Source organism: Tachypleus tridentatus, chromosome 11 (genome assembly GCF_004210375.1).
Source record: "Tachypleus tridentatus isolate NWPU-2018 chromosome 11, ASM421037v1, whole genome shotgun sequence".
Lineage (NCBI taxonomy): Eukaryota > Metazoa > Arthropoda > Merostomata > Xiphosura > Limulidae > Tachypleus > Tachypleus tridentatus.
Window position 1 is genome coordinate 59876808 of NC_134835.1, and position 20296 is coordinate 59897103.

General features: G+C 34.8%; 1 protein-coding gene across 9 annotated transcripts in view; it reads right to left on the bottom strand.

The window, feature by feature from the left end:
- The window catches only part of LOC143232244 (uncharacterized), an 81991-nt gene extending 65615 nt beyond the window's left edge, over positions 1 to 16376 (bottom strand). For 7 of the 9 annotated variants that reach the window (XR_013017461.1, XM_076467414.1, XM_076467407.1 and 4 more), the window contains exons 1-3: positions 16224 to 16375; positions 8780 to 8872; positions 128 to 316 (exon numbers count right to left, since the gene is read on the bottom strand). Coding sequence is in view for 8 of the 9 variants with exons in the window: in XM_076467414.1 (XP_076323529.1) it covers positions 128 to 316; positions 8780 to 8804 (214 nt within the window). In the remaining variant the exon portion in view is untranslated. Of the gene's footprint in view, positions 1 to 127; positions 317 to 8779; positions 8873 to 16223 lie in introns of all 9 variants that reach the window. The other 2 variants (XM_076467409.1, XM_076467408.1) reach the window with 2 other exon arrangements.
- Positions 16377 to 20296: the final 3920 nt, after the last annotated feature.

The window sequence follows — 20296 nt, forward strand, 5'->3', positions numbered from 1 at the left end:
AAGTTATTCAAATATCAACATTTCTCTTGAAGTTTACTTTCTACTGCAAATTTAATAACCTTTTGCATGCTGGATTTTCTTTACAGTGCAGAAACTAAAATAATCCTAGCTAAAGAAATTATAATACCTGTTTCTCCATGAGGTTCAAGCTCTGGCATTTCTTCAAATATAGGAGGCTCTGAGAAAGATGGAAGATAATCCAGTGGACTTAAATTTCCTTGTTTTGGTTTCATTTCGGGGAAGGTCCACTTCAACTGAAATTTTTGTTTGCAGTTTCTCATCAGAAGCAGGTAAGGTACTGGTGCTTGCAATTCCACTGAAAATTACAAAAAAAAAATTTTTTAACCAAAATTAATAAGCAAATTTTCCTTAACTCTAAGTTCATTGGTCTATACTTAAGGAGCATCTTGCATAACTAACAAAACAACATAAGTATAAAAATACTTTATCTTAAAGTTGTCAAATTTCATTTACATATCCACAAGAACCTGCTAATAAAATATCAAAAGTTAATTTAAATTCTTATATATGTATATTCTCTGATATTAATAACCACAGATATTATGATCAACCTGTACTATACTATTGTACAATGAAATGTTTAAAATTAAGACACAGAAAAAGATACACATCTTTTAATTTTTCATCAGACAGTCTTAAACATCTTTTAATTATATTCTTAATTGCATATCTTTTTATGTTTTCAAAATTTATTTTAATGTTTTATAATCCTTTCCTGTTATGTCACATTGTTATTTATTGCAACACATAAACTGGAACCTGCAACAAATATTTCGGTTTTGTGAGCAGAGAAACTTTAGCCTTCAGCAGAATTTTTTGCCATTCATGTATTACACTAACCCTTGTAAAACTAGGTGGTTTGGTTTGAATTTCACACAATTAAAGAAGCCTTACTTATACAACCACTCAAGCCCAATATAAACCATTACAAAGGAACACCTTTATACCTATATTAATAAATATAATCAAACATCTAAACACACCCTCTACATTCCTACACTCAGTTACACAACCCCCTTCAAACATATGATCAGCTATCAGTCAGTTCTTTCTTTCTTTCTTTGTGAACCTGAAGATGACCAAACAAGGTCAAAACATTGTTTGCTCCTCTACATAAAAATTTTCTCAATCCAAACCAGCCATTTTTACATATATGAAGCAACACAAGGACTATCTGCACTAGCTGTCCTTAATTTAGCAGTATAAGACTAGAAGAAAGGCAGCTAGTCATCACTACCCACCCCAACTCTTTTTTACCAATGAACAGTGAGACTGACAATCACATTATAATGCTCACAAATCTGAAAAGCTGAGCATGTTTGGTGGGATGGGAATTTGAATCGGTGACCCTCAGATTATGAGTTGAGTGTCTTAACCACCTAACCATGCCAAGGGGTGACAGCTTATATAGGTAAAAGTTATTAATCTTTTAAAATATGCCTCTTAAAATGTAAAAGACACATAAATAACTAAATTATAAATCTAAAGCCTAAATAAAATGCAACTGTAACTAATGTATTTCTAGGAAGGAAACAAACAGTGATGATGCTTAGTGGCTTAACAAGTTCTCTATAGAACTGTTTGTGCCAATTTCAAAACAGAGTTTAGATAAATTTATTTTTCCTTTCTATCAACACACCCTAAGGTGACTGAAAGAAGAATGTGTAAATAAAATAATTAAACCAGTTTCTTCTCTATCCATGAAAGTACAGTGTAAAGAAAGGCTTTCTCATGTTACTAAAACAATGTTAACATTCTGTGAGCCTGTGGACCATGTGAGAATAAAGCTAAACTTTTAGAATTTTGTTCAAGGTTTCTTTTAAAGGATTTAAAATCTAATGCTGATTTCATTGACAAACACTGATCATCATATAACTTAGTTAAATTTTGAATGTCACCAAGTAAGATATTGTAACATGCACAGAAAAAGGTGCCCATAAGAAAGGAGTTAAAACATTCTTTCACTTGCCTTTCATTTTCTGACAAAAATGAGAAACATTACAGTAATGTATTAATTATGATTTACCCATATGTGTTGTCATCTGCCTAATATGCAATATAAAAAAATTATTAGAATTGAATATAATTTGTGCATGTGATTTTCAGCTGGTATTATTTTCTAAGTGTTTACAAGTATGATTGACTATTGTTCAGAACTTTGTAAAATATAAAAACAAGTTATGTAGATAAGATTAGATGACAGATATTACACACCTAACACCTTGTTCTGAATCAAATGCAACTTAGATGGATCATGTTGGATGGAATAAAAGCCGATTTTAATATGAGAAAAGGAAAATTTTAGCTTACAACTGTAGAATGAAGTGAAAGATTGAACATTATCTGAACTACCTCTGTTTTGTTGTTAAATCACAGAATACATATTTGGCATGAGCATTGCTTTACGACCACCTCATTGAGGTTGTATTTACGCAGGTACTTTAAAAATCTGAAGTGTTACTGTTAATAACCTTACCATGGTTTGTTACTTTCACAAGTGAAATCATGAGCAGTACTTTTCACGATCAGACATTATATTTCCAGGACCAAAAAAATAGTGTTATGCAATAATCCAAAAACTTTGGAAACCAAAATACCTTAAATTTATGATTAAAAAAAATCAGTAAATCATGTATTTTTGTTAACCCATTCATCTTAATTTTTAGATCTGGGCTTTCAGTGTTTAAACAGCAGTGGTATGAAGGATACTGGATATCTCTAAATCTAATAAAATAAAATTAATGGTAAAAACAAGATGAAATAAAAATGCTTATTTTATGTAAAAACCTTTCAAAAACTGCTATTCATCAGGCTTACTATGATAATTTAATACCTTTTACAACATAAGACATTCTGGTAAAAAACTTTTGACACCAAAAACATGCTTTTTTTTTTGTTATTTTCACAGTGAATTTCTTGTATTACACATCTCCTAATTTTGCATATACTGCAGTTTTCTAAAAGATTTACCATTTCTGTTATGATGTAAAACAAAAGTTTATTCAGCATCTATAAAGTTAAATAAATTAAGCTTATGTATTATTGAATGTTTAGTAGTCATCTACTGCAAAAATAAAGTACACTTTTACAGAAGTGTTATCTCAACAGGTCTAAAATTTGTGATAACAAATTTCAACAACAAACTTTTTTAACATTATTTCAGACAATTTAGTAATATTTTATATGTTCATAAGTAATTATGACAATACTGGAGACCCGAGTGTTGTATGTATAACCACATTTTGCAACCAAATGAAAAAAAGTTTTAATGTCATTTAAACACATTATTTCAGCCTAAAAATTTCTTTAATTATACCAAGAAAATTGAATAATTACACTGGTTTACAAAGAAATTGAGGCAAGCACAAAAATAGCTGTTTTAACCTAATTTGGGGGTGCTGAATTCAGATTTGAAATCCGTTTTTACTCATCACCTCTAGTGTTTTAGATATGCATACTGTACATTTTGTACACATACTGTACATAAAGGTGTATATGCATTCAGGGTTAATTTCTAATATTGTGTGACTTATGTCTTCTTTGTTAGTTATTATGCAATAAATGTAAGTGATAGCATTACATATATATATATATATATATATATATATATATCAAGACGGATTTTGGCAGTTAAGCGTAGCCAACACATCTCAATCAACAGCCAGTAGTGCACTGGCAGTCAGCGCAGGAGGTTGGTGTCCCTTGACAATTGTGTTACACAATCTTTTGGGTATATATTTGTATTACAATTTCCAACGACGCACATAATTATTATTGCCTCACATATGATTTAATTTTACTTTGTTTTTTTTCAGATTCTCCAATGGCTTCAAGCTCGTCAAAACACCGAGGATGCCTCAACAAGGCCAATTCTTTCTGCTACGTGTGTGGGGACTTCACGACAGTTGCACAGCGTCGAACCATCACTTCCCTCCTCAGAACTGCCTACTTTCATTATTTTGACTGTAAAATTGGTGATCAGGACAAATCTTGGGCTCCACACATCTGTTGTAAACCCTGCTACAATGGACTAACTGCTTGGTTTAATGGCAAGAAAGCGGCTTTCAACTTTGCAGTCCGATGGTTTGAGAGAGCCACGAAGCCATGCAGATGATTGTTATTTTTGTCTAACAAATATAACTGGTTTCAATGAATCTTCTAGAAAAAAGATCAAATATCCCAACCTTCCATCTGCTATGAGACCCATTCCCCATTCAGATGATCTTCCTGTCCCAACACCTCCAGTAAATAAGGATCTTCTTTCCTCATCAGATGAAGAAACGCCTCCAAGGGAAGATTCTGCCAAGTCAATCTCTTCCGAAGATATTGACTCTTCTTATTCAGGAACAAGTGGCAACGAGCCACACTGGATTACGCAAGAAGACCTAAATGACCTTGCTCGTGATTTGTATCTGTCAAAACAGCAGTCAGAGCTCTTGGCTTCTCGGCTTAAACAGTGGAACCTAGTCCAGGAAGATGTAAGGATCACCAGTTTCAGGAATCGGAACAAAGACCTTGCTTCATTTTTCGACATGGAAAACAAGTTGTGCTACTGCACAAATGTACCTGGCTTGTTCACTTTCCTTGGTTTGCCACATAATCCTTCAGACTGGCATCTTTTCATAGACTCTTCCAAGTGAAGTCTCAAGGCTGTGCTTCTGCACAACGGGAATAAATATCCCAGCATTCCCACTGCACACTCTGTCCATCTAAAGGAGTCCTATGACAATATGGAGCTTCTTTTAGAAGCTGTTAAGTACAACCAGTACCAGTGGAGTCTGTGTGGGGACCTCAAGGTCATTGGTCTTCTTATGGGTATTCAAGCGGGCTTCACAAAGTACTGTTGCTTTCTCTGTCTCTGGGATAGTCGAGCTGTATCCCAGCATTACAAGCAGAAAGACTGGGGTCTAGAAGCACTTTCGTTCCTGGCAGAACACAGCGTCAAGGAGAATCCTCTGGTTGACATGAAGAAGGTGCTTCTTCCTCCTCTTCACATCAAGCTTGGTTTGATGAAGAATTTCGTGAAGGCCATGGACAAAAATGGTGCTGCCTTCCAACACTTGTCTACTGTGTTCCCAGGTCTCAGTGCTGCTAAGCTCAAAGAGGGCATCTTTGTCGGACCTCAAATCCCGAGAAATGCTGAAGGATACCGATTTTGAGGAGCTTCTTACCTTAAAGGAACTGAGAGCATGGGAAGCATTGAAGTCAGTCTGTAGTGGCTTCCTTGGTAACACACGCGTACCAAATTACCAAGCCTGTATTGAGAAGTTGCTAAAGACTTATGAGGATATGGGATGCCAAATGTCACTCAAAATTCATTTTCTCCATTCCCACCTCAACTTCTTCCCTCCAAATCTTGGAGCAGTGAGTGATGAGCACGGAGAAAGATTCCACCAAGACATTACGAAGATGGAGAGCAACTACCAAGGCAAGTAGAACCCCAGCATGATGGGAGACTTCTGCTGGATGCTCTTGCGTGACATCCCGGAGGCAAAATACACCAGATCATCTAAGAAAACACACTTCTAACTGTCTGCGGTACTATGAATTGTGTACATTGTGTCATCCAAGTATATTTATTCCGTCAATGTTCTTTATCAATCCTGTTTTATCTGTAATAACCTGCTGCAACTGTTGAAATAAGCACGTATATACTCTGTATATACTAAAATGAGACTATTTAAAAGCCAGAAAACTAAAGGTGATAGAGCAAAACTGTTTATAAATTTGAATTCAGCACACCCAAATTAGTAAAAAACACCTATTCACATTCTTGCCTCAGACAAAAAATATTTTTTTGTAAACCAGTGTTATGACTCATTTTGTTTATTAAGCAAACAAATGCTTATCTAAACTAAAAACCTAACATTTTGGATATTTTACAAGTAATATAAATTTAAAGTCAAATAACATAATTAGAAGAACTTTTTTACAGCTTTACCTTAGAAAGTTTGAAAACTTAAAAGGATTAATAGGACAACATTAAAAAACACATTTGTTTGTAGTAAGGCTACTAAGGTTATCTATACCAACTATCTAGTAGTGAAATTGATTGCACACTTTTACAGTCCCATGGGTAAAAGGGCAAGTATGTTCAGCAACAGGTTTTAATCCATAGGTTTTGTTTTTTTGGATATACTTATTTGAGATTTTACTTTTTAAAGATGATGCTTGGAAAGTTTTTCATGCTGCATTAAGTGAAAAACATTTGTAATTTGAACCAATAGGTTTTGTTATATATGACATAATTGTAGCACTGTTACATTTGTGTTTTGTTAAAATTTTTAGAATACATAATATAGAATTTACATAAATGCAACCTTTGGCCATCTTTCATTAAAAAACCACTTGTCTGAAAGTTGTGTGTAAATTTAAAGTATATTTAAAACCTAAACATACAGTGAACTAAACCATTACTAAGCTGCAGCATCACCAGCCAACTCTGGCAAACACTAAACTCCAATGAGAATACACTTGACTGGCAAAATGGTGAGCTAAATTGAGTTAGTTCATATCCAACATACTTATAAAGGGTAGGGACTTAAAAGTAAATGTAACAAGTTAATTAAAAAGTATCCAGAAAAGTATTTAAAAAAAAATAACTGATTTTCAAGACTGAATTTTGTTAAAGTTATCCAGAAATGTCCAGGTAACTCCAGAAATCTTGCTCTGCAGACAAGGTAAGGTCAAGGTGTGCATGTTACGAGCTTTTTACAGTTACATGTATAATTTACTGGAATTTCTTTATCAATGTATTTAAACTTTAAACCAAAATGAATTATAAAATTTCTCTATCTCTTCCGACGAGTCACATAACACAGTGGCACACTGAATTATAGATTTTTCTCTTCCCTTTATCAACTAATTAAAAACATTATTGATACTGAGAGACTAGATTATAAAATTCTATCCCCTTGGAATTATTTAAATATCATTATATTTGTTCAACCAACACATCTTCCCAATATTCTTTGTCTTTTAAGAAATATCTACAATACTCTCCAACCTTATTTGTAGACATTTCATAACCAATTTAAAAAGTATATTCTAATCTACATAAATAATTGTTGTTTTTTTCCTAAATAATTTACAGATTACAATTTACATAATTTACAATAATGTACTTAAAGATGTTTCTCTGAACAGTAATAAAATTTAACTTATTTATGGTTTAGTTAGTTTGTGTGTAAGCACAAAGCTACACAATGGGTTATCTGTACTGTGTCCACCAGTAGTATCAAAACCTGGTTTCTGGTATTGCAAGTGGTTAGGTAGAAAGCCTAATTAAATTAGTCATTTTGGGATATTCTACTCTAGTGCTTTTCCTAAAATAAACCACACATGCAAGTGCAAAAGGCTTGAAAGATAGTGTTAAATTGCTTGGTTTTTATATATATTTATAATTATATAATTTTTTAACACAAGAAACTCATATATAAGAATAAAATTTATTTAGCTAGTTAACTTAAACATTTAAAAACTTTGATAAAAGTCTCTTGTAAAATGTATGACTTTCCAGTTGATGGAACTCGATAGTTTACCACAAGCTCTCAATAGAAAATTCTATTTTTTTCTAGTTCTAAGAGTAATAAAATTAAATTACAGCAGTTCTCAAACTGTTCAAAATAAACAATAACTTTTATAATCTGCAGTCATTCTATACAAAAATATTTTTGATTTTACTTTACAGTTTCTACATTGCTGCAGTTGGTGTTTGGGTACAGAAAATAAGTGATAAAGTACAGTAGAAATATATTTTGGAAAATACTTTGTTAAAAAACAAACGTTACTTGTACAATATACTTGCAACATCTACTAAAAGCTTGCCAAATTTCCTGAAAATACACTTAGTATACTCAGAATTATAAAATGTTAACTTTCATGGTTACATTGCAGTTACAAGGTTGGTGAAACTGACTGGCCTGTCTCCACAGGTTCGTTCTTCAGAATTAGTCAGCAGATGAGCTGTTTAAAATAATGAAACTTCTTTTCCTTACCACCACAACTAATAACATTTTAATTGTCACTTTCACCAAGTTAGAGCAGTTTCAGCAGAGGGATAAGTTGGTGGTGCACAAGAAAACTAGCTGCACCCATAATGGGAAACAATACATTGACCAAGGTGCCTGGAACTTGGAAGCAGTGTTTTCTTATAGCAAAGTCACACCAAGATATCTGTCATGTTCATTCACCAAGGAGAATAAAACCTTTGATTTTAGCTTTGTAAATCTAAAGCCAAGTAACCGTCTCACCAGGGAACAGAATTTGGACAATCTTAAGATGCTCTAAAATGAAACTTGAAATTCTTCAACTTAAAATATACATAAATTATCCAAATATTTTCACCTAAGTTTATTTCTAACCTGTTCAAGAAATATTAAAATCCAAAACAAGAGGCAAAAACCTTTTCCATAAAGTACAAAATTCTCTATGTCAAAATATATACAACTTTTACCCTTCATGGACATTCATTTCAGATCTACTACTCATAGATATGAAATAGTGATTACTGCCAATAACTAAATGCAAATGTTATAGAATTCCAATTATTTTTATCAGAGCAGAATTTTAAGAACTGTAATTAAAACTAAACTTTTTTGGGACAAACTTTCTGTATAAGATGGTATCAAAAAATTACAAAGTAAAGGCTTGAAACACTGGACTTTAACAGACAAACACACAATTTTCACTTAAAACACCATTTCAACAAATAACTAAAAGGTCAAAATAAAAAACATTTCAGTTAATTTAATCTTACCTTTGTGTGTCAAGAAATTTTTCATTCTGTGATGGTCCAATGGGAAGATCTAAATTGTGGTTCTCCATCATCCTCAGAACTCCACTACCTTTTCTTTTTTGTGAAAAAAAAAAGTCACTTGAAGATAAATTATTTAATATTATTTTGCTATATGCAAACTATATTAAATTCTATAACTACTCACAAAATGTACCACATGTAAAATAACATTCTTCCAAGAGATATTGCAGAAGACTTTTCATTTATCATAAGAAAAAGCATGATTACAAACAGGCTACTTAGTTTATCAGTCATCAAAAAAAAAAACTAATATAGTCCTTCAGATTCATGTATTTATCCAACAAAATTTAAACTATCAGAATTATTTGTACCTGCATATACACCTGAGTCATGAAACAAATCATTCTGCAAATTAAAAAAAGGTTATAACTTTCCTATCCTGAAAACGTATTTCCTATAAATGCTTATCTCACACAAACAGATATTCTCATTTAATCCTGCCCTCTATATGCAAAAACATTTTCCTACACCTACTACAAGCCTTTTATCTACTCTTCATTAGAAATGACTGATTCCAGTGCCTTTCTCATGCAAATCATATGTCAACCCTCCACCAATAAGTGTGACATACTCTGATAATGCATGCAACTCCTTCTATTGAATTCTAAAAAAACTATCACTTTGATTTTTGGCAGAAGATAAAAGCACCAGTTTTCAGTAGAGACAAAGGGTGGGAAGTGTTAGAGGAAGTAAATACCTATCAGAAATACATTTTCTGTATAGGAAAAGTATAAATACCATTGCAGTACATTACTTCCACTCAAATAGCTAGAATTGCACACTGAACAGGTGGAGGGACCAGTGCCGGGGACAAAAAGAAGTATCCTTTGAAAGAAACCAAAGTACAATCCCTAAGAAACATCCAGATTCTATGATCTGATGGGAGAACTAGCACAGAGCAAGACAACTATATCCAAACCCATGCTGCTGGAAACCAACATCTACACAGGGGTAGATGGAGAACTAATCATGTATATATGGTGGAGGTAGGAATGAGGATCACATAAGGCTAGAGGGAATTAGCAACCCCCAGAACTATGAACAAAGCACATTAATATAAGAAATGAACAGAGCAATCCAGGAATCCAACATCTGATATCAAAAAAGATATAACGTAAACCATCTGCCACAAAAGTGAAATTTACAGGAACTGCCCCAAGCACGATAACAACCCTAGAATAATAAGCATCAAAGGATAAAGGGAGAGGAAGAATCATAATACTCTCTGTTATGACCAACAAGATGGATGGAGCAACAAGTGTGTAACTGAAGAAATAATATATACATCTATAATACATGTGTGAAGACATGAGTTGATTGTTTCAACTTTAAATCCAAAGCCCAGCAACTGAGAACCAACATCCACATGAAGGTAGGATAAGGAATTCAAATGAAACGGGTGAACTGCAATTTTGAAAGCTTTACATCATGCTATATAACCAGAAGAATGGCACTGCCCTACTCTCAAACAAATAGTTCTATAATAATTTCTCTGTCACATTTAATTAACCCATTCACAAGATGCCCCTATGGTTCACCACACCAGAAGCTTGGAATTGGAAAGTGATAAGGAACTCTCAAGCTCCATTAAAAGAGAGGGGAAAGAAGAATTGTGTCAGTGCAATGAGTGCTCACGAAACCCTATTTTTAAAAGTAGACCATACTAATTTATTTAATACAAGGCATGGCAGAAATGGGCAGCTATCCCCTTCTGATTTACAGAGGTAATCCATAACAGCACATCAGGAATGGACAGTTTTTGTTAAACATTCACTACAAGGATAAACCTACAAGCAATCTTGCAGAACACTCCATCTCAGTGGTCTTACATGGTCATGCAAATATTATACTAAGTTAACATGGCTATATGGTGTAGATTTGCTCTACTAAATACTAACACAATCCATACATTGAGCAATAATAGAAGTGAAAATGGCCCCCTCAAAAGGAAATATGAAAAAATATTTAATCCAATCAAAGCCTCACTTAAATCTGCAGATGGAAGTAACCACAGTCCACTGCAAATAGCAAGAGATGAACATATCATGGGAAGTCCACATGCCAAACTGAAGAAGTGCCTCCAAGGTATGAAAAAGACAAATGCCAATAGCCAGAACAATAAGATGAAAGGCTGGAGACCAAAACTAAGGTAATTTGGATTAAAGGATGTAGCAAAAACTTTGATGTAAGGAAAAATCCACTCAAGTCAGAGCCATTGGAAAATGAAAAGATTGAAAGACCACTCTCCTGGATAAATTTTATCTGGACACAAGTCCAACTTGTGACACAACCAAAAGCATCTGGAACATGACACAATAATATAAATATTAAGTTTGCAGGCCCAAGAAGATCCAATGTATAAATACACAGGGATCAAAAACAGATGTAATACTGGTGACTGAGATAAGCAAACACTAGGGAATATCTAGAATTGGTTAATATTAGATAATTTGTAAGGAGAATAAGAAATTGAACCAAAATAAAACATACAGCCAGAAGCTCCAGGATATTAATAAGATAAGACCTCTTGGCTGCAGACTAAAACTTAAATAGCATTTAAAAGGTCAATAACCCTTAAAAACCTAAATACATTTGTAAGGTGAACAGTGTCACTATCACCAATGACACAGAGTTCAATGATACGGAGTTCAGGACCAGAGTGAATACCCCATTGGTGGCAAAAGTGCATGCAAACGGTTTTAGAGAAAGAAAAGATAACACTGCTTGCTGCAATCTACTTCAGTAAAAGATTGAGGGGAGTCTGTAGTTGCTGCTTAATAAACCTCATGTTCAATGACTGACATAAGATGTGGAAGTTCTCAACACAGAACCTGTTTGCAACAGTAAGAATGAGTTTTTCAGAGATGGCATTAATCTTTATACTGAAAAATGTGACATTGAAGACATGGCCCTAAGGGACTCCAAGTTCCTGTGTAAAAGAATGGGAAAGTGTTGAACCCACACAAACTTGGAATTGCCTGTCCATTGTTAATAAAAATGGGCAAGAGTCCCCACAACCCATAAATGGAGGTCTCACAAAATGCCATATCTCCATGTAGTATCAAAAGCCTTCTCAAGGTCAAAGAATACTGATACAAGATGTTGTTGCTTGAGACAGGCTTCCCTGATTGGAGTTTGAAGTACAATCAGGTGGTCCACAGTGGAGTGTTGTTATCAGAACCCACACTGGGTGAGCAAAAGGAGGTTGTTTGATTCAAGGAACCAAACAAGACAAGCATTAACCATCCTTCTGAGGTCTTACAAAAACAGTTCGTCAAAGAAACTGGACTGTAGTTTGAAATAATCTTGAGATCCTTCCCAGAATCAGAGAAAGGTAGGACAATAGCCTGGCACCACAAATCAGAAAATACATTCTCCTGTCAGATCTGGTTAAAAACAACCAGAAGAACAAGAAGAGAAGTAGGAGAGTGATGAATCAGCATCTCATAATGTATATCATCAGATCCAACTGATGTACAGCCAGATCAATGAAGAGACAACTTGAGCTCCACCAGCATAAAGGGGGAATTACAGTCAAAGAGACAATCAGCCCAAAAGGAAAGAAGTGATCACTCCTCCTGAGTCTTGATAGCTAAGAAGGTGGAAGATGAAGCAGAAGTGCTAGATACCTGGCAAAAGCTTTTGCCAAAAGTATCAGCAATGCTCTACACATCAGCAACTTCCTGGCCATCAGACAGAAAGATCAAAAGAGGGACAGAATTATACACTGCTCACTGACCTTCCAATTCTTTTCCCATATGGCTTTGGAACTGGTGGAATAAGAGATACTGGTTGTGAATTTAATCCAAGATTCCTTCCGACTCTGACGTCTTACCTGTCGAGCATATGCATGGGCCCACTGAAAAGTGGTACAGTTAAAAGTGTGGGACACCTACAAAAGGTATCCCAAGCCTATTTTTCAGCCTTCCATACCATGCAGCAAGCAGAATTCCACCACAAATGATAATACCTTGGAAAATGTGTCAAGATTTTAAGAACACATTGAGCAGCTACCTGAATAATACAGGCAACCACTGCTGTCATGCAGTCATCTATCGATGGCTTACAAATGACAGCAGGATCAAGTTCTACAAGAGCAGTGAAAGAGGGGCAGTTGCCTTGGTTTATCTTCCACTGGGGCACATGGGTCATGTGGCATTCACCATAGCCAGTCTCTCTCAAAATAACAGGTAAAATGACTACTGCCCTATGGGTTACTGTCAACCCTCCAAGAGAACCAAGTGAACCATAGGAAGTGCAATGAGAATACCTTGGAAAATGTGTCAAGATTTTAAGAACACATTGAGCAGCTACCTGGATAATGCAGGCAATCACTGCTGCCATGCAGTCATCTATCGATGGCTTACAAATGACAGCAGGATCAAGTTCTACAAGAGCAGTGAAAGAGGGGCAGTTGCCTTGGTTTATCTTCCACTGGGGCACATGGGTCATGTGGCATTCACCATAGCCAGTCTCTCTCAAAATAACAGGTAAAATGACTACTGCCCTATGGGTTACTGTCAACCCTCCAAGAGAACCAAGTGAACCACAGGAAGTGCATCTCGGGATTTGCTGAAAGGAATAGTTGGGACAGAGATGAGTGTTGACACTGATTCATAAACTTTCTTAACCATGGAGGGCAAAAGACTTTTCACATGGTTTGAGAACAATTGTTTTGGAAGCACGGAGAGATCCATCTGCACTCCCATTGTAGCAGTGGAACAAAGTGCAGCAGCATATTTCCAAGATGGAGTGATGAACTAACTTTCAACTCTCAGTGTAAGAAATGTTGCAAACCGTTTTCAAATGCTGTACCTCCTTTATTTCCAACTACCTAGAGCATGAACAAAAGTAAGATGGGCAAGAGCCACTTCAATTAAACACAATGAGGATCCATTTCACACTCATAAACATCATGATCCTTGCCACCGCAACAAGCACACACCAAGTAACCACAACACAATGTCTTTGAGTGACTGAACCACTCACATTGGAAACATTCAAAAGGGTTTGGAATATACAGCCATACCTTGCAATTCAGATCACTTGCCTTGATAGTGGCAGGTGGACATAATTCTATCTTTGCATGAAAATACACCTCATTGCAGAAACTCCTTGGGAGGAGAAACCAGCAAGGATCACTAATTCAGGGATGTTCTTCAAATCCCTCTCAACAATAATGCCTTGTGGCAAATTCAAAGTAGCATGTGGAGTAACCTCAGTAGGTACAGAAATGGATGTTTACATCAACATGTAACCAGAACAAAGCTTTTTGACCAACTTAGGACAGCCAGCAAGCCTCTCTAGTCCCTCCTGAATAAAAAAGGAGACATTTGCCCAAAGGATTTCTCTGAAAGAGAGTATAAGGTACAGGTGTTGAAGAGGTTGAAAATTACTGCTCAGAATCTTCAACATATGATTGTTAACCTACGGTCTGTTTTTCACTATTTTACTGTGATTTTTATTTGGGGGATCCGTAATAAAGAAAGAATATGTCAGTGCCTACTGACCCCACCCACCATGGACCCCTAACAGGGGATACACTACAATGCCAGAGAAGGACACTGCAGCAACACCAGGATTTCATGAGCACTATACCCAAACACCAGCATCAGACACCATGTCCCCAAAACCCATTGAGGATGTCCAACATTGGTACTTGGTTGACCCTAGACCAAATGGACTAGCTGATTGACCCTGGAGGGCCACCCAAAGGCTGCCTGCCTACAGGAATTCAAGGCCAAAGTGACATGTTAAGGTTGGACCCCTCAACCAGCAGGATCCTCTCCTCTCCTTCATGGGTCGCCATGAACAACAAACATGTGGGTAGATATTTAGATCCCAGAGGATGTAAATTGAAAAGACAGAACCCACTCTAAGAGATACCCTCACCACATACAGGAATTCACATTGAGAGGAAGACATTTTAGCCATTTCTAATTTAGCAGTGTAAGAGTAGAGTCTCAAAGGCTGAAAGGGCAAGCAAATTTGATGTGATTGGGAATCAAACCCATGACACTCAGGTTACAAGTCAAATACCCTAACCATCTGGCCATGCTGTGATGATCAAGGCTAAATTTAAATGTCCATTCTAAAATAAACTTTAACTTTCATTATCTGTTTTAAATATATTGCTAATCATCAGTGCTGCATGATATGCATAAATAAATCTTCTGGGTGAAAATAGATTAAACTAGGTTCTCATTCATAATGAACACTAACTTTTGAAGAGGTTTTTCTTAGAAGAATTTCAGTTTATTTCTTCACACAAGTAATTATGGCACATGGAGAAATTATTTTTTCTTCCTCTTGCAGTTCAGTTTCAGTTTAAAAAAAGAAACCAAACCATAATTTCATTAACCACTATCAGCTAAGAAGTGCACCCCAATGTTTTAATACTTCTTACAACCTCAATTACCACATACTTATTTCATCAAACCTTAGTATTATGTGAAATTATATCACACACCCACTTACAAGTTATTTCTTTCAGTTATTACATTTCAAATGCTTTCAACCATTTCAACACAATGAAACCAACTTAAAGTTGAATTAATCAAAAGCTAAATTTGAATAACTCATCATAAATATAACACTAAGAAAGATACATACATAACTATTATAAATGTAAAACTTGATGACAATTCTCAGACCAATGTAACAAACATAAACTGGTATGAATGTTCACATTACCATAACTCTTAACTAATTGTTACTGACACTACTTTTAAAGTTTAAATCACTCTTATTAAACTTTAAGAGTGCACTGGCAGTATTACTACAAACAAATATATATTTGATATGGTATCTTTGAAAAGAATGTTATGACAATAATTACAACTGAGTGTCTTAAAAGTCACAATGATTTATAACAATAAATTAAAACGTGTGTCTGACAACTGTTCTCTTTTCTTTATACAGGCCAATCACAGCTAACAATAATGTCACGCCCTAAGTCTATACGTACTAAAGTGTAAATAGCAATGTTATTTCAAATAATAAATTAAAAGTTTAAAAGTGGATTACAACATAGAGGATTGTACAATTGATCTTCACGCCTTATTTTAACGTACAAACAATATAACATTGATATTCTTACTAACATAAATAATATTACGTTATTTATCGAGAAACAATGGGTACTAATTCTAAAACCTACATGCAATTTTTGTTGCAATTACCCGAAAATTAATTATGACTAGTAGTAGAACAACTTCTACGTATGCTGCACACTCGACAAACTTCAGAAAATCACTCGTAAAAAGTCCTAATCTAATAAATAATACCAACAGTATTAGCAGAGTAAAGCTTAAGAATTTTATTCTAAAAATAAATACACGTACTGTCAGAAGCAAATTTCACACAAATAATTTATATTACTTACTTAGAGATGTACTTATACCGAAAACACACCTCAATTCTTATTGCCGTCTATAAACTTAGACGTCGAAGAGTTTAATATCTCACTTTAAATTCGTAATATAAATAGGCCTATTCATCAAAGGTAAGTAACCTGTGCAAAAGCAGCTACCCCATAGGGGGCGAATAATTTAGTACTTAGATTTAATAATACATAATATTTGCTTTTGTTGGTTTATAATATTTCACATTTAAATTTTAAAAACTTTACATTTTCAACAAGACAAAGAAACTCAGACAGTTTACATAACACGTAAAATTGCTAAAATCAGCCTTCCTAAAATATTTGATTTCAGTAATACATTTGAATGCAATGCCGACTTGCACATGTGCTATTCACGTCCACTAATTTCCAACAGAAAAATCAAGTATTCGTAAATAACATTAGATTTTGAAAATGTTAAGCAAAAGAAAAGAAGCAAACGCGTGAATGAAGAACAAACTAAACAGTGTAATTTACACAAAGAAAATATTACTGGGATTGTAAAGCGGCGGACGAAAGACTTTCAGGAAAGAAATGACAGTTGAGAGACATGGCATCGCCCCTATTCTTTATCACCTGAAGCTTAGTTTTGTAATAAATACCACCCACCAAAATGACGCATGAATTAACATAACATAATGTTTACGGTCAATAAGAGACCTATTGGTCCAACCAAGCTTATTCCTGTCCATAAAATAAAAGAAAGCATCTCATGATATATATCATAATGCCTTAAAAAAGGAATACTTGCTGAACATTGTGCCCGCCACTTTGCATTAACTAATTTTAATTCCCATTATGTTTTTATCTGAAGCACATAAGAAACAGGTCTAAATGAGACAAAGGCAAGAGAAAGATTTCTGATCAAACAACACTTTAAATTTTATTGTCGTAGGAAACAATATTTGAGTGGTCAAGTCAATGACACATTGTTATTCCTGGAGAGGAGAAGTGGGAGACATGCCCTCGGAAAATTTATTGCTGTGAGATTGAATTTTGACTCATTTTAACTACAAATACTTAATTTCTTGAATTAAAAGAAGCATGTCTTAATACATAAATTGTGGCTATACATGTTATAAAAAAATAAAGTGGTCAGACTATGCTCTGACTGACATTACTGCTTCCTACAACCCAGAAGATGAAAATCCTTGTGTGGCATCCTACGAGTCTGGGTTGCCTACATCAACATTTATTCCCATTATATTGTTGTCGCAACAACATTCTTTCGTTGGGTGGCTTCTTGGAGAACATAATATGAGGTCCAGCCCACGTAGCATTAATAAACTAGTTTATTTCTTCCTTAACATTCTTACAAGCAGCCTTCACTTGTAACTTAGAGCCCAAGTTTAATAATGACGTTCAAATGGCAATACATCTCTAATTGTAGTACGACTAATATAAAAACAAACTTAGTTGTTCATTTTAACAGCCAATAATCAAGTTGCTGAATTTAATAGACAACTGAGACTGAACCAAACACTTCACTGAGACGAAAATAAATTACTGTATGTGTAGCACAGGAAACAAAGCTCACTTCTAGCTAACTAACTAACTATTATTTCTATCCGATGTCTCACTTCTTGATATTTGTGAATATTAGTATATTTTTGTGTAGGCATGGCCAGGTGGTTATGGTGTTCGACTCGCAATCTGAGGGTCGCGGGTTCGAATATCTGTCACACCAAACATGCTCGTCTTTTCGGCTGTGTGGTATAATAATGTGTCAGTCAATCCCACTATTCGTTGGTAAAAGAGTTGGCGGTGGTGACTAACTGCCTTCCCTCTTGTCTTACACTGCAAAATTAGGAACATCTAGCGAAAATACCCCTTGTGTAGCTTTGCGCGAAATTCAAAAACAACCAAAACAATCCTTCTATTCTTACACTGCTAAATTAGGGATGGCTAGCGCAAATAGCCCTCGAGTAGCTTTGCGCGAAATTCAAACCAAACCCAAATATTTTCATGACGCCATCTAGAAAATTCTGATTATTCTCTGGCTACTTTTACAAACATTTTATTTTAGAGTCACCAATCTTTTAGTTAACACTTGAATTAAAGCATTGAAAGTGTAGATTAAAACAATGTATTTCGAAAGAAATAAACCACCATATTATGCTAACTTAGCAAGTTTCTGTACTACCCATTGAAATGTATACTATCTCATTCCAGGATGGCGTGACAGGGAAACATTGTCAAGCAAGTAGAATAGCAGGATTAATAACATTTAGTATACATACAGTAAACTTCTGTCCGTATTCCTTGTTTCTGTTCAGCATGAAGCTAGACAGCAAGCTATTTGTGCTCTGCCTGCCACGAGTATCGAACTCCAGTTTCTAGCATTGTAAATCTGAACACATACCGATGTGTCACTGGGAAGTGTCGGTATTCCCCAGTAAATAGATTGGTTATCATACAATCTACTATTGCATTTTTCATGTTTTGGTGTGAAGAAGATTTGCATTTAATTTTAATATGAGATGTATCAAATAAATGCCTGTAAGTTTCTGTCACCCGTTCCACAGTTTCATATTTTTATCTTTCTGTACTTAAAGGAAGTTAAGGTAAACATCTGAGCTTTAATTTCTAAGTGTAGTAGCATCATTCATCGTACTTATGACAACGTGCCTGAGGTTCTAAAAATTAAATGCTGCAATGTTAAGAAACAAAACATAAACCTCTCGTTCAGAAGGAGTTTAGGAATAAGTTGATTCCTGAGGACTTCCACATTTTCCAGTACTTTGATGGAACCCAAGTTTTAAACTTTGTATTGTCATACCCACTTATACCATATGGTAATAAAAATAAGATAGTACAGGAGGCGAGCTATGCAACTGGAAAAACTACCCTAATAGGACTTCCACATTTTCCAGTACTTTGATGGAACCCAAGTTTTAAACTTTGTATTGTCATGCCCACTTATACCATGTGGTAAGAAAAATAAGATAGTAGAGGAGGCGAGCTATGCAACTGGAAAAACTACCCTAATACAATGCCTGATTATGATTTTGGATTTTGGATTTGTGCATTTTACGGAAATGGATCGGAAAGTGATATAGTATCTTTAATCATTGCTAATACTCAGGCTATATGTTTCTACGTTTCTATGATAATTATTTTTTCACAATTCTATCTCTCTGTTACGGCATAACACATCTGAATGACTTTCAAAGAAATCTTAATCTAAGTAAGTGTTCTAGGTATTTTTGGATAAGAGTCTAAACTCAGCAAGATTGCTCCACAGTTGTTTCGTGAAGGTGAATTTTGGATTGAGCTCTGTGAGGGTTTAAGTAATAATTTATGACAAGTGGATTTAGCATGTGTATATATTCCTATACGAAGCCCCTCTCTCCCCATGGGAGACAAACTGTCACGAGCCTTACAGTTCACTCTTAAAAGAGCATTGAATATACAGCACTGCTTTATTTCAGGTAAACACATTCCAAGTCAATCCAATTTTTGAACAACTCCAATAAAAATAAACATACCATGGATCTACCTGTTTATCTTAGACGAGATAGTTTCAAACTTATCTCATCGGTTTTCCACTTCCTTCAAATTAAGCAAGTAGTGAAAATTGATAAAATAACTCTTTAAAATCACAATATTTTAATGTGGCATGAGATATTAACGTGTATTTTCAACAAAATCGGTCAAGTAGATATCTCATCTATGGAGTGTAATCTTTGTCTGTTTACAAGGATGCCAACTAACTAAAAAACTTACAAGAATATGCCAGTGTTGGGTATGAATTGGTATGTGAAACATACTAGGCATTTTTTTTCTCTTTGACATACATTTAAATTTTGTATACCGACACACGTTTCGTATATTTAATAAGCAAATAATTAACTTTGGAATGTAGTGAGTTTATTCTTTTTCTAACATCTGTTTTTAACTTTTGGATCCAAGATGTTGTTGGACAATTCCTTAGACACGTACTAATATAATCTCCAGCTGCATGGGTGTGTAGAGGTTTAAAAATATCTGAAGACTCTCTCTTTTCTAGTTTTGCTAATGGGTGTGTGTGTGTGTTTTCTTATAGCAAAGCCACA